The 14,005-nt window shown below is 46.2% G+C and overlaps 1 protein-coding gene across 6 annotated transcripts in view; it reads right to left on the bottom strand.

Annotated features, from left to right (window-relative positions):
* The window catches only part of EIF1B (eukaryotic translation initiation factor 1B), a 115,621-nt gene extending 104,608 nt beyond the window's left edge, over positions 1-11,013 (bottom strand). The window contains exons 1-7 of one of the 6 annotated variants that reach the window (XR_012157470.2): positions 10,739-11,006; positions 8,000-8,163; positions 7,130-7,231; positions 6,868-7,026; positions 5,644-5,813; positions 5,399-5,550; positions 4,107-4,473 (exon numbers count right to left, since the gene is read on the bottom strand). Coding sequence is in view for 2 of the 6 variants with exons in the window: in XM_073333115.2 (XP_073189216.1) it covers positions 4,429-4,473; positions 7,130-7,231; positions 8,000-8,163; positions 10,739-10,769 (342 nt within the window). In the remaining 4 variants the exon portion in view is untranslated. Of the gene's footprint in view, positions 1-4,106; positions 4,474-5,398; positions 5,814-6,867; positions 7,027-7,129; positions 7,232-7,999; positions 8,164-10,738 lie in introns of those variants that run through there. The other 5 variants (XR_012157468.2, XR_012157471.2, XR_012157469.2 and 2 more) reach the window with 5 other exon arrangements.
* Between the last annotated feature and the right edge of the window lie 2,992 nt (positions 11,014-14,005).

Genomic DNA, 14,005 nt, shown 5'->3' with positions numbered 1-14,005 from the left:
GTGATATCTGGTCTCCTCTCTACTTACTGGTGGTTTGGAACATACAAGTCTAGCTGTAGTGTTTTGGTTAGGATAACAGGAGTATGTAGACCAGAGGTAGGCAAACTACAGGCTGCGGGACCACCCTGCCTGGCTCTTGAGCTCCCCGCCGGGAGGCTAGCCCTCAGCCCCTCCCCCACTCTGCCCCCCCACCCCGCAGCTACACTGCTGTGCAGGCAGCGCTCTGGGCAGTGGGTGGGGCTGCGCCCTCCTGCCGGGCAGCGCAGCAGCAAGTTTGGCACCAGCATGGCTGCCAGACATGCTGCTCTGAGCAGCATTGTAAGGGGGAGGGGAGGGGGGGGGTTGGATAAGGGGCAGGGAGTTCCAGGGGGCAGTTGGATGGGGCAGGGGCGGGCAAACTTTCTGGGTTTCTGAAATTGTATGGAGGGCCAGTTAGGGGAGGCTGTGCCTCCGCAAACAGCCAGGCATGGCCCAGCCCCTATCCGACCCCCCGCTTCTCATACCCTGACAGCCCCCCCCCCCAGGACTCCTGCCCCATCCAACCCCCCCCATTCCCTGATGGCCCCTCCCCCCCTGCTCTGTCCCCTGACCTCCCCCAAACCACCCCACCCAAACCCCCTCCTTCCTGACTGCCCCACTGGGACCCCTGCCCCATCCACCATCCCCTCCTTCCTGACTGCCCCCCGCCGCCCCATACAACCCCTCTCCTTCCTGACTTCCCCTGCCCCAGGACCCCTGACCCCACTCAACCCCCATTCCCTGCCCTCTGACTGCCCCAACCCCTATCCACGCCCCTGACCACCCCCCAAACTCCCCTTCCCTCTATCCAACCTCCCCCCACCCCGCTCCTTGTGGCTCTGCAGCCCAGAGTATTGCGCTGCGCAGCAGCGGGGAGACAGCAGGGGAGGGGCCAGGAGGTCAGAGGCCAGGCAGAACGGTCCTGGGGGCTGGATGTGGCCCAGGGGCCGTAGTTTGCCCACCTCTGGGATAGGGGGTGGGGTTCCAGAGGACGGATGGGGCAGAGCAGTCAGGGGACAGGGAGTGGTTGGATGGGGCAGAGGTTGGGGAGGCGGTCAGAGGACAGGGGGTGTTGGATAGGCGAGGGAGTCCCCGGGGACCTGTCAGGGGCAGGGGTGGGGATAGGGTCCCGGAGGGCGGTCAGGGGCAAGAGGTCCCAGGAGGGGGCGGGGTTTGGATGGGTCAGGGGTTCTGAGGGGGGCAGTTAATGGGAGGGTTCAGATACAGAGCAGGGGCCAGGCTGTTTAGAGAGGTACAGACTTCCCTACTCAGCCCTCAATACAGTTTTGCAACCCCCATGTGGCTATCAGGCCAAAAAGTTTCCCCACCCCCTGATGTAAACCATAACCAGGATGGCAGAGAGTGATCAGGGAGAATAGGGCAGAGTTAAAGTTGGTGTTGAAAACTGAGTATCCCCCACCTCTGATGTAATTGTTTTGTGAGAGTTTCCTTAGTATTTTAAAACTAACCAGTTTAAAGTGTTCTATTTCTTTCTGGCATTATTTTTAGAGTAGAGTACAACCTAAGCCAGGGGTCCCCACTGTGGAGCCCACAGGCACAATGGCACTGCCAGGGCAGTTGTATGCACCCGCAGGACACCGCGCCGCCAAAATGCCGCCACCAAGTGAGGCCACCAGAGAACCGCCTGCCAAAATGCTGCCAAAAAGTGTTGCCGTTCAGGAGTGACAGGAGGCCCGCGCCCTTTAAATCCCCACCCAAGCCTGGCTGCCAGCGCCCCAGGGTAGCAAGGCAGGGCTCCGGCAGTGATTTAAAGAGCCCATGGCTCCCCACAGTGGCTGGGGCCCTGGCCCTTTAAATCACCACTGGGGAAGCTGGTCCAGTAGGGCATACTAGCTTACTTTCACCTCTAGACACTGCTGAGAGGTTCCAAGTGTAGAAAACCAGGCATAAACCAGTTCCTCAGAGGGAAAAGGCAAACTGATGCCTTGGCCAGCCGTCAACATAATCAAATGGACTATCACCTAGTTAAGCAGCCATTCTTTGGCACAAAAAAGGGTGTGAGCAAAAAATTTACAGATTAGTCAAGGAACAGCTGGAGATCCTATGCAAACAGCCTGTCTCTTGAACCTCAGCTGGAGATGATTTTGGATGAGAGGAAAATATAAGTGAGAACAAAGGACACAAATCATCTCTCTTTCTCTCTGCCTACAACACCTAAAGGACAAGGAAAGAAACACTGGACTGGGGGAAGGGTCATGGCTGAAAGACATCCAGCCAGTAAGACTGCAAAAGCAAGAGACGTGTTTTGAATTCACTTAGCTTAAGTTAGATGTTAGTTGCATTTTACCTTTTATTTTCTTGTAACCCAAATTCTGACTTATGCCTAATTACTTGTAACCACTTAAAAAAAATCTTTCTGCAGTTAATAAACTTGTCTGATTTAAACCAGTGTTTTGAAACTTCCATTTGATTTAACAGGGTTTGTGCATATCCTTTTCTATTACTAAAATGAAACTATGAGTTTGTATTGTCCAAAAGGAAAGAGCTGGGCAGTACAAGATACACATTTCTAGGAACAAATCCAGAACTGTGAATTTGCTGTTGTAATGCTGTACTATAATTCAGAAGTGGCTGGCTAAAGCACTCATAATACAGCTGGGAGGCTGTGTGTGAACAGACCAGGCATGATTGTTCTCAGTGTAAAAAGTACCCCAGGTTGGAGAATTAAAGGGACACAGCTGTTCAACAGTTCAGATTGTTCCTTGGGGAATGTCACATGGCTTTCAGGTTTATTAATAATTCTTTACAATCTAGCTGCATCCATGCCTACTGTAGATGTGGGCTTAGACTGGAAAATCTGTGCTTTGTACCCAACAAGTAAATGCACTGCCCCCCAAATGAAACCAGCTATACCAGTAAAAACAGGATCCTCCTGCCCAAGCAATAGCCAATGTAATTCAGCACTGTTATTCAGGTACAGAATGCAGCTCCCTGACCCTACTTATTAGCCCCACACCTGCAGGATCATATCTGATGTAGACTGGTGGAAGGGGGTTACACCAGAGCTGCACCAATCCAACATTTAGAAAGTCAAGCCCTTGAGGATGAGATAACTAGCAAACAGCCATTATGAGTATTTGGTATAGCTCTTCAGCTCCCACAAACGGCACTTACTAGTCAGTCAGTTCCTGTTAATCCTAATGTTTGTAATGGAAGCTTAAACCAGTACAAAAATTGGGGGGTGGGGGGGTGATATTTGGTGGGGAGCTAGGATGCTGGAGAAGAGAAGTCATTTAATGCCCTCAGCTTTGGCAACTGTTTTATAATTTCCTGATTCAGCAAATCTTAGGTACTTATTCAGAGGTTATCCATGCTCTTCCCCCAAAGGAACTGATCTTTGCATATTTCAGTAATAGGAAACATTTAATTTTTTTCTATTAACAGATATGGCCCAGAGATGGAAGTCCCTTTAATTTAGTGTAAATGGAAACTAGAAGGCCAGTTTAATAAGAACAGCTTATGAATTGTTTCAAACAAAATAGAATGAGCTTTTTGATAGAAAAGTTACCTACACTAACTTTCTGAAATAACCACTATCCCATATAGGGAACTGAACTCCAAGGGCACAGCTGTGGCAGAACTCATCTCAAAACATTTTCCCTCCGTTTGGGAGAAGGGGAAGAGACAAGACCCTATGCATTTTTTAACTTTTTTTGGTGCTCAAGATAATGGCAGTGTGTAACAGAAAACCTAGATTTGAAGTACAATAGCCAAGTTCCTTTAGGAAATCAGTACTGCTTGCAAAAGTCCTCTTGACTGTAAGACTAGCATTTCAGAATTTACTGATTATCTTAAGAGTTTAACAGAGTGAAGATCCAGTTCTTAATTGTACAATCTACCAACAACTGTACGAATAAAATTGGCATTCAAATGCACGAACTCAAAAGAGATCATAAAGTCCTAATTTATCTTACTTCTGACTTTAATTAGCTAACACTTCATTATGCAGACCTCACTTTAGTTGGTATTCAGTAAACTAAATTTGCCACAGCTGTTTTATCACATTAAATCAGGACTGTTGCCTAACTAAGCATTCCAAATACTCAAAGAAAAATACGAAGACACTATTTTTAAGCTGCAACACACATGGTTTTAATACAACAAAAACATTAAAGTCAGGTGAAAAGTAATAAACTCAACAATCAGCACTAAAACATTTCCATTGGAAATGTGTTAAAATTCACAAAGGTCTTCATTACCATCTTACTGCAATTTTTTTATGTGTTTCTAGTCTACACACCACATGTTTTCTGTAATCATGCAAATGTGAATAAAACTTTAAATGCTTAGGTAAGTGGGAAGTCCATTTACTGCAAAGACTCATTTCACAGTTTAGCCAGCTTGAGTATGAACAAAAACTGCAGATTTCTTCATGTGATTATACACATTTTAAAAACCATGAACTTTCAGCTGTTCCTCCTTGACAATGCCAACCTGCAAAAGGGAAACACATTTCAGTAAAGCTTCTGTGATGTGGAATGGCCATAACATTACATCAAGAGAGGAGATCTAGCAGTCATTAGGAATGACAAGGGACTCCATGTGCATCAACAGGTAGAATATAGGATTCATGGCTGTTTTCCAGGTTCCAGAGTCAAATGTTAGAGAATTCTCTCCGGAAGTTTGCCCCTCAAAATTATACGCCTTGAAATTTTTATTTAGGAACCTGGTCACTAGAAACAACATAGAACATCTCATTCCTTTAGTCTTTTCCACTTATCCTTCTGATCTAAACTGCTTTAAAAAACTCCAGCTGATAACACATGCCTCCAAACAGCAGCTACAGCTGAGTATTCTTATGACAAGACAAAAGATTAGCTATCTTCCCCCACCACACAGCACCTGTTCAGTATCAGTTATATTTGTCAGACATATTTTCATCTTTTACAACAAGAGGCAAAACTCAACTTCCCCCCCCAAAGAATGGGAACTGTTAATTCAATAGACTCCTAGAAGAGGTTTATCACCCCGATTATCAAAATACTGCACAAAATCTAAAGACTATACAATCACAAAAATAGCAAAAAAGATTAAGTACATCAGAAGCAGGAAGCCTGCTAAACCACCAGTGGGGCCACTGGATGATCGAGATGCTAAAGGAGCACTCACGGATGATAAGGCCATTGTGGAGAAACTAAATAATTCTTTGCATTGGTCTTCACAGCTGAAGATAAGAGGGAGATTCTCAAACCTGAGCCATTCTTTTTAGGTGACAAATCTGAGGAACTGTCCCAGATGGAGGTGTCATTACAGGAGGTTTTAGAACTGATAAACTAAACAGCAATAAGTCACCAGGACCAGATGGTATTCATCTAATAGTTCTGAAGAAATTCAAATGTGAAATTGCAGAAGTACTAACCGTAGTCTGTAACCTATCATTTAAATCAGCTTCTGTACCAAACGACTGGAGGATAGCTAATGTGAAGTCAATTTTTAAAAAGGGCTCCAAAGGTGATCCTGGCAATTACAGGCCAGTAAGCCTGACTTCAGTACTGGGCAAGCTGGTTGAAACTATAGCAAAAAAACAAAATTGTCAGACACAGATGAACATAATTTGTTGGGGAAGAGTCAACATGGTTTTTGTAAAGGGAAATCATGCCTCACCAATCTACTAGAATTCTTTGAGGGGGTCAACAAGCACGAGGACAAGGGGGATCCAGTGGATATAGTGTACTTAGATTTTCAGAAAGACATTGACAAGGCCCCCACCAATGGCTCTTAAGCAAAGACAGCTGTCACAGGATAAGAAGGAAAGTTCTCTCATGGATTGGTAACTGGTTAAAAGATAGGAAACAAAGTGTTGGAATAAATGGTCAGTTTTTAGAATGGAGAGAGGTAAATAGTGGTGTCTCCCAAGGCTCTGTACTGGGCCTAGTCCTAGTCAACATATTCATAAATGATCTGGAAGAACGGGTAAACAGCGAGGTGGCAAAATTTGCAGATGATACAAAACTACTCAAGATAGTTAAGTCCCAGGCAGACTGCGAAGAGCTCCAAAAGGATCTCACAAAACTGGGTGAACTAGGCAACAAAATGGCAAACGAAATTCAGTGTTGATAAGTGTAAAGTAATGTACACTGGAAAACAATCTCAACTATACATACATAAAATGATGGAATCTAAATTGGCTGTTACCACTCAAGATCTTGGAGTCATTGTGGATAGTTCTCTGAAAACATCCACTCAATGCGCAGCAGCAGTCAAAAAAGCTAACAGGATGTTGGGAATCATTAAGAAAGAGATAGAGGCAATATATTTTCCGTCTTATTATCTATGTAAATCCATGGCACGCCCACGTCTTGAATACTGCATGCAGATGTGGTCGCTCCATCTCAAAAGAGATATATTGGAATTGGAAAAGGTTCCGAAAAGGGCAACAAAAATGATTAGGGGTATAGAACAGCTGCCATGTGAAGAGAGATTAATAAGATTGGGACTTTTCAGCTTGGAAAAGAGATGACTAAGGGTAGATATAATTGAAATCTATAAAATCATGACTGGTGTGGAAAGAGTAAACAAGCAAGTGTTATTCACTCCTTCTCATAACACAAGAACTAGGGGTCACCAAATGAAATTAATAGGCAGCAGGGTTAAAAAACAAGCAAAAGTAGTATTTTTCCACACAACACACAGTCAGTCAGTCTGGTGAACTCTTTGCCAGACCTGGTGAAGGCCAAGATTATAACAGGGTTCAAATAAAGACCTAGATAAATTCATGGAGGATAGGTCCATCAATGGCTATTAGCCAGGTTGGGCAGGGATGGTGCCCCTAGCTTTTGTCTGCCAGAAGCTGGGAAGGGGTAACAGGGGGATGGATCACTTGATTACCTGTTTTGTTCATTCCTTCTGGGGCACCTGGCATTGGCCACTGTCGGAAGACAGGATACTGGGCTAGATGGACCTTTGGTCCTACCCAGCATGGCCATTCTTATGTACTGCAAGCATCTGGTTTTGTTCTTTCAGGTCAGTGTATTAAAGGTTCAAAAACTGGTTAAATGTAAAGAAATAAATTAATATCATACCTTTAACAATTAAGGTCTTTATCAGTTTCAGAGAGACCACTGCTAGTGGTCTGTCTCTAGTCACTCACCTCCAAGAGGAATTGGCAAATGTTCTTTCTTTGGTCACCTTGAAGCTGGATAACTTCACCGTACTCAGGATGCTCAATCACAGTACCATTACAAGCAAATTTCTAGAAAAACATTCATATTGTAAGACATCTCATGTAAACTGTAATGAAGCTTACTATGCTTTACAGTGTACTTTCACAACAGAAGCTGCGCAAGATAAATATTGAAGGTTACAAATAAGCTGATTATCTATCAACAAAAGGATGGAGAGACACAAACATGGTTAAAACTACACTGATTAAACACACTATGGAAGCTAGTTGGTGACACCAGGACAGCAGCATTACAGACAAAAAAAACTGTAAACTAGCAAGCTGCATCCACTCCCCACTCCCCCCTCCCCCCCCACCACACCCAAACACCACACTTAAAAGCAAAAGATGGAAAGTTAAGCACAGGAATGTCACATTTAAGATTTGCCTGTCCAATTTGCCACTAGTTTCCATGTTTCTTAAGAGTTTCACTGGAAACAAGACTCACTGCAAATCAAAAATTGCAGTACCATGAAGTTAAAAGCAACACTCATGTAATTGATTTATATCTGCCAAATAAACAAAAATGACAGACACTTGTGGAAATTAACTAGACTACTTAGCACAAGTTTTAAGAGACTAACATTTGTAAAAAAAAAAAATGTTAATTTCAAGAATATTGTATTGTCCCTTGAACAAAGGTCATCATTTAATACACAGTTTTGACAAACTGTTCCCTTCTGGCTTTTAGCCAAATGTGAAAAAGAAGACGACATGCAGCAAAAAGTATAAGTAAAATACTCAGTTTTCAGAAATTGTCATTACGTTCCTATTTCCACATCAAGCTAGCAGCTTTACCTTTTTGAAGGCTTTCACAAGTTTTTTTTTGTCATAATCATCTGCAATTCCCTGAACAGTAGTTAATGTCTTCCTGCCGTTTCGTTGCTGGATCCTTATATGAATGTAATCCTCAGTCCCTGCCGGGAGTAAGTCGTCACCCTTAGTTGCATCAGCAAAGGGGTCTGCAGAGAAAAAGGCAATTTACTACATACAAAACATTTTTCATGAGAAAAAGATAAATCAATACAGCTAGTGGAGAATTTTCCAGTTATACAGAATGACCTTTGGAAGAGTCTTGTTTAACAGGGGAAAAAAACATTCTTTTATCCTAAACATAACTAACATTATAATAGCTCTAGCTAACTCACTGTAATGTTTTCACCAACTTATACATGTGCTTTCTCTTCAAAATCCCCTCAAAGGTTAAACAGATGACATAGCCCAAAACTATTGTTTACACTTGTTAAACCATAAACACTGAAATTCAAGAACTGTCACATCAAAATTTCACTTCACACAGAGCCCCATCACCTTAAGGGCGTGTCAACTAATATTTCTGCTGAAAAATTTCCCTACCAGTGAGGAGTACTAGTTCCAGAGAGTCACCGTAATTTTAAGCACCATATGTAACAGTGCTAAGAGAAGGTCTTCAAGACATGGTGACAAACATCAGCAGATACCAGGGACTGCATACACAGTGCCCTCTACAACTGGTACCAAGTTTCAGGCAAAAAGCCAATACAATTCATTTTAGCCTTGTCTACACAACAGCACCCTTCAGACCCCTCCAGTCTTCAACTGTATTGACGCATGGGGAAGAAGAGCCAAGTGTTTTTAGAAGGGAATAAAGAAGAAAAAATATGGCTTCCTGTGGCCCTTCAACTAGTTTGAGGTATTCCTTACCCTCTAAACAAATGGTATTTAAATACAGTTGTGCTGGAAATGGCCCACATTGATTATCATACATATTGTAAGGAGAGTGATCACTTCACATAAGCTATTACCAGCAGGAGAGTGGGGTGGGGGGAGAGAAAACCTTCTGTAGTGATAAACACCCATTTTTTTCATGATTTGTGTGTATAAAAACAAACATCTTCTATATTTTCCACAGTATGCATCTGATGAAGTGAGCTGTAGCTCACGAAAGCTTATGCTCAAATAAACTGGTTAGTCTCTAAGGTGCCACAAGTACTCCTTTTCTTTTTGGTATTTAAATACCTTTTCTAACCAATTTAGATTAGACCTGCATGTTTCCCACTCAACTCCTTCACCTGTTACATAGCATTCTTCAGCTAAAGTAGATAATGACCTTTAGGTCAAGATTTTCAAAAGTTACTAGTGATTTGGGTTAATTTAATGCATCCCATTTTCAGAAGGTGTATATAACTCAGCACTTTTGGAAATTCAGGCCATTTTAAGGTGTCAAATTTAGCATAGAAAATTTGAGGTCCAAAAATGACTAGTCACATTTGAAAATCTTCATTTAAGCATCTACCTATGCAACTCCACTACTTCCCAGAAGCAGAAACAAACCTCCAAGAGAAGGAGCACTCAGGCCTAACAGCGCCAGCAAACTAGCTTGGCAGCAGGCAAGGCACAAACCTGGCCTACAGAAGCAACTAAAGTGGGGAGAGCATGGAAGAGGGATCCAGGGGCTCAGGACAGAAAGCATCCAGAGGAGCAGGCACAACTCTGGCCTGTCAATAGCTGCAAGGAAGGAGAGGTAAGTTGATTCCACTTCCTCCACACCTCTGTTAAAGAATCCAGGGTTTCTGAATCACAGATGAATCCCTAGAGTCTATACCTTATTAAAAGAGTAAGTGGGAGCGGGCACGGGAAGGGTTTAAATTCTGGGGCAAACTGACCAAACAGGAATTTCAGTCAGTATGGATATAAGGAAAGAGGGGACCAAGAAAGGAAAATCCCTTGCCAAAGGGGATAAGATTCTGGACAGGGGGAAGGCCAATTCTTACTCACAAGATGGGCTCCCCTGGCAGGTCAGTCCCTAGGATTTGGGACTCTCTCTTCTCCCCCTGCCCCAGGCAGCATAGTACCAGTACCTGGGATGCCTTCCATAAGGATTAACAGTTCTGAACCATGCAAAAAGGAGGCTCCATAATCCACGGAAGTCAATACCTGAAGTGGGCTTTAAGGTAGGGCAGTCACTGGAATTTGGGAACCAGAGATTTTCCCCCACAGTGGGTGGCAGACGACAGAAAAGATAATCCCATGGCAGATTAATTGCCAGTGCCTGGGCAGATCCAGTCCCAGAGGGTCTATACAGTGGATTGGGGGGGGGGGGGAGTGAAGTGACGCTATCACGCCTCGGGGGAGGCACTGCACAGCAGCTGAGGGGGCAGCCTAGGCACTGCCAGAGAAGCAGAGATCCTAGAGGGCAGGCTGGGGGGGGGGATACCCCCAGAGCAGTACCCCTTACCAAGAGGGACAAGGCTAATGGACTGAGTGGGGACGCCCCCCGCTCCGCTCCGCTCCCCTCCCATCAGGCTGTTCCCCACTGCAAGGCAAAGCCCATCCACCCGGGATGGCGGATGGGGGCGGCAGCAGGTCAGGGAGCCCTTGTCAGAGGCTGGGACACTGGCACCTCCGCGGCGACGGGGGAGGGGCAGGGATCGCTTACGGGAGGCTGGGGGAGCCTGGCGGGGGGCGGCGGGGTGCCAGGGTTGGCTCCGCGCTGGCGAGTCGCCGGGCAGGAACCCCCCGTGGCGGGGAGGGGCGGGGGTCCCGGCAGGCGCTTACCGAAGGATTGGAGGTTCTGGATAGTGGACATGCGATTCAGTGGCGGGGCGCTGAGCAGGGGAGAAGGCCGCGGCTGGGTGCGCCCGGATCACGTCTCACTGGCTCTGCAAGGAGAAGAGGGGGGGGGGAAACAAACCGCAAGTCCGGGGGGGCGGCGGCGGCAGGGAGCCGGGGCGGCAGGCGCGGAGGCAGCAGCGACTGCTTCTCTCACAAAATGGCCGCCCGCTCTTATGCCCGGCCCTTGCCCCAGCCGCGGACACGTGACCTCCGTCGGCTCGGAGCATCCTGGGGAATGGAGTCCTCCCAAGCGGGCAGCAAGCGGCCGCAAAACGGCGGGAAACTACAGTGCCCAGCATGCCCCGCGCCGTCACGGCCAGCTTCTCCTCTTCTTCCCCACCCCCTCCTCCTCCTCCTCCTCCTCCTCCTCCAGTGGCGGTGTGTCTGTCTCTCCCCAGAGCCCGGTCCCGAAAGCGTCGCCTCGTCGTTGACGCTGCAAACGGCGGGCCGGGAGACAACGACACCCCCAGGGAGCAGATAGCGCACAGCGCTCGCTCTGTGTGTGTGTGCGCGCGCCCGACCCCCCCGCCGGGGCACGGCCACGGAGTGACACGCTGTGTGTGTGTGTTTGTGTGCGTGACGCCCCGCAGCCCCCCTCCCCTTCCCCCTTCCGGGGGGGGGGCGGGGGGGAGCACAAGGCTGGGCGCGACCGCCCGGCCCATATCGCGCTGTGTGCCTCCCGAGGCCCCGCCGAGGCGGCCGGAGAGTCTCGGCCCGTCTCCCTGCCCTGCCCTGGGGTGAGGCTCTGCGCGGTGGCTCCCCTCCCGCAGAGCGCTCTCCGTGCCCCGTATTCGCCCAGGACCAGCCATCGGGCAGTAGGCTGTGCGTCTGATACGCCTCCCTCCGCCAGGCAGCCAGTACTGTGCTATATACTTCGCGTATTATCCGTCCCCCGACCTTAGGGGCTAAACATTATACAACACCCACACCCCGTACGTTGTTTCCTTCACCACTCCTGGGAGATAGATACTATGCCGCATACACTGCTTCTTCTACACCTTTTGCATGTCTGGGAATAGGTACTGTGCAGGATACTCTGCATCGGTTCCTCCTCCCCCACCTCCCATTGGAGAATAAATACTGCAAAATATACACTCCGACGGAATATATAGCACAGACTATATGCTGCTTATTTTACACCTCCAACCCTAATTCTGTGCAACAGTGCTATATTGGCATGACCACACTTCTACAATTAAGGCTGGGTTCCCTTTGTCACTTCTTGGTTTTAGGAAAAAGAATCCAGTGCATCTACCCCAATTTAAGATCAGAATCTGTGGTTAAACTTTTCAATTTCTGAGGATTTGCAAGTAAATCTGTTGTTTATCTTATGAACCAAAGTTAACTAAAAATAGGTCCTTTAGGAAAAACTTCTGAGTTTGGCTCACCTTTTTTGGACAATACTCGCTAACCAATGCTTCCTTTGTTATCCTCCAGATTTTCCAAATAGCTAATTTATTGTAAACCACTGCCCAATGAAGAAGTCAGGTTACAATTAAGCTAAGTGATTAACGATTGTTGTGTCTAATTTTCCCTTTTTTACCTTACAATAAGACTGAAGCCAAACTGCCCTCAGGGAAAATGCTTCCCTCTCCCCTCACCCCCTCCCCAGTTCTGTAGTACATTGAATCAAAAACTGAAAGGAAATAATCTATGTTGTGGGCCCTGTCAGGATGAGTAGCAGGAGTTGCTAGGTGAGAGGAGCTACAAGCTAAAGCGCTCTTCAGCCTTTGTTGCAGCTCTGTGGTTTCGACAGAGGCTACTCCACTTTTCAGAAGCAATAGCATAGATGGCTTGACAGACTCTTACTCTTTCCATCCCAGGATTGCAGGCACAGTTGTGCTGGAATTAGGGAGATAAAGACAGACCTACCGGTGCCCTCACAATTATTCTCTCCTTACCTCCCTTGTAGTGTGACCAAGGACTACTGAATGAACAAAGATGGCAACCTTGATGGGCTTAAGCAGAGAAGTAGAGTGTGAGCTCCTCCCCAGAAGCCCCTCACTTTACAAAGGTCTTCCTACAACATATCCTGGTCCACTCTTGGTAACTGGAGAACGAAGACCTCCACAAATTCAACTCAACACTACATCCCCACCTTACTGTCTGCCTGATACTGTGCCTCCATTAACACTTCCTGTCCCCTCACACCATAGGCAACATTGAGAGAGGGCATTCGTTCCCCACCACCCTTGTTATCTACCCCTTCATATCCTCCTTCACTTGTAAAAAATACTAAACCAAAACACCCACAGCAATTCCATTAGGAAATCGTTCATTTGAAAGGGATTAAGGTTGGTTAAGTGTGACATCCCCCCAAAGTGCAAGCCATAGAAGCAAGGAAATGCCAAGTTATGTGATACCTTTAAATGTACCCTCACATCCATCGAGTAGGTTTACACTGCTAGTCACAGATTCCACAGCCTTCACAAGGAATTTTCTTCTGATTCCAACAGATAAAACACACTTCTCAAAACCTATTAAATCTCCTTCACAGCTATATAATGCAAAACTTTAATCCCAACTTCAGCAGCATTAGCAAATATTCAGCATTGACATATGTGCATGTTAAGTGAGCATGTTTTATGTATTTGTGGTGGAAGCACAAGGCCAATACACCCGTTGCACATTGCCGGAGCACAGTGTGCTCCAGCTACAGCCCATTGCACACTCTAGTTGTGGGACTGAATTGGCTATGCCATCTGTACATCATCTCACCAACTGGGGAATCCCTCATGCCAAGAGAATTTTAACATGCTTAGAGCAGTTTTAAGGTTGCTTTGTGCTGGAGCAGCACAAAATAGTCTTATTCAAGGTCGGGATCTGGCCCTGTTTCTCTCATGTCATACACATATTCAAACCATATAAAATCACCAAATATTAATATTTCTCGGCAAGATGTCAGGCCCACACACTGATTACTGTTGCTCCCAGGTCCTGTTGTCTCCAGCACCATCCTGGTTTTAACGGAGTGATATGAACTGGGACATTCCTGGGCCCCCAAATATTTAAGGGCCATGCAAAATGTGCCAATGTTTCAGTGAGACTTCCTCATGGTGTTGAAATGGCATAATGTGTCCCCACAGAAGTTCTCTATCCCCTGTGATTATGTTTCCATACAAATGTAATGACAAAGTCCGAGACTGCACTGTGGAATTCCGATGCAATGTGACAACCATCCAGTAAAATTGCCAGTGTCTGTCTCCATAT

Source organism: Lepidochelys kempii, chromosome 2 (assembly GCF_965140285.1).
Source record: "Lepidochelys kempii isolate rLepKem1 chromosome 2, rLepKem1.hap1, whole genome shotgun sequence".
Taxonomy (NCBI): Eukaryota; Metazoa; Chordata; order Testudines; family Cheloniidae; genus Lepidochelys; species Lepidochelys kempii.
Note: the sequence above shows the minus strand (reverse complement) of the source record. Positions and strands in the feature narration are given on the sequence as shown.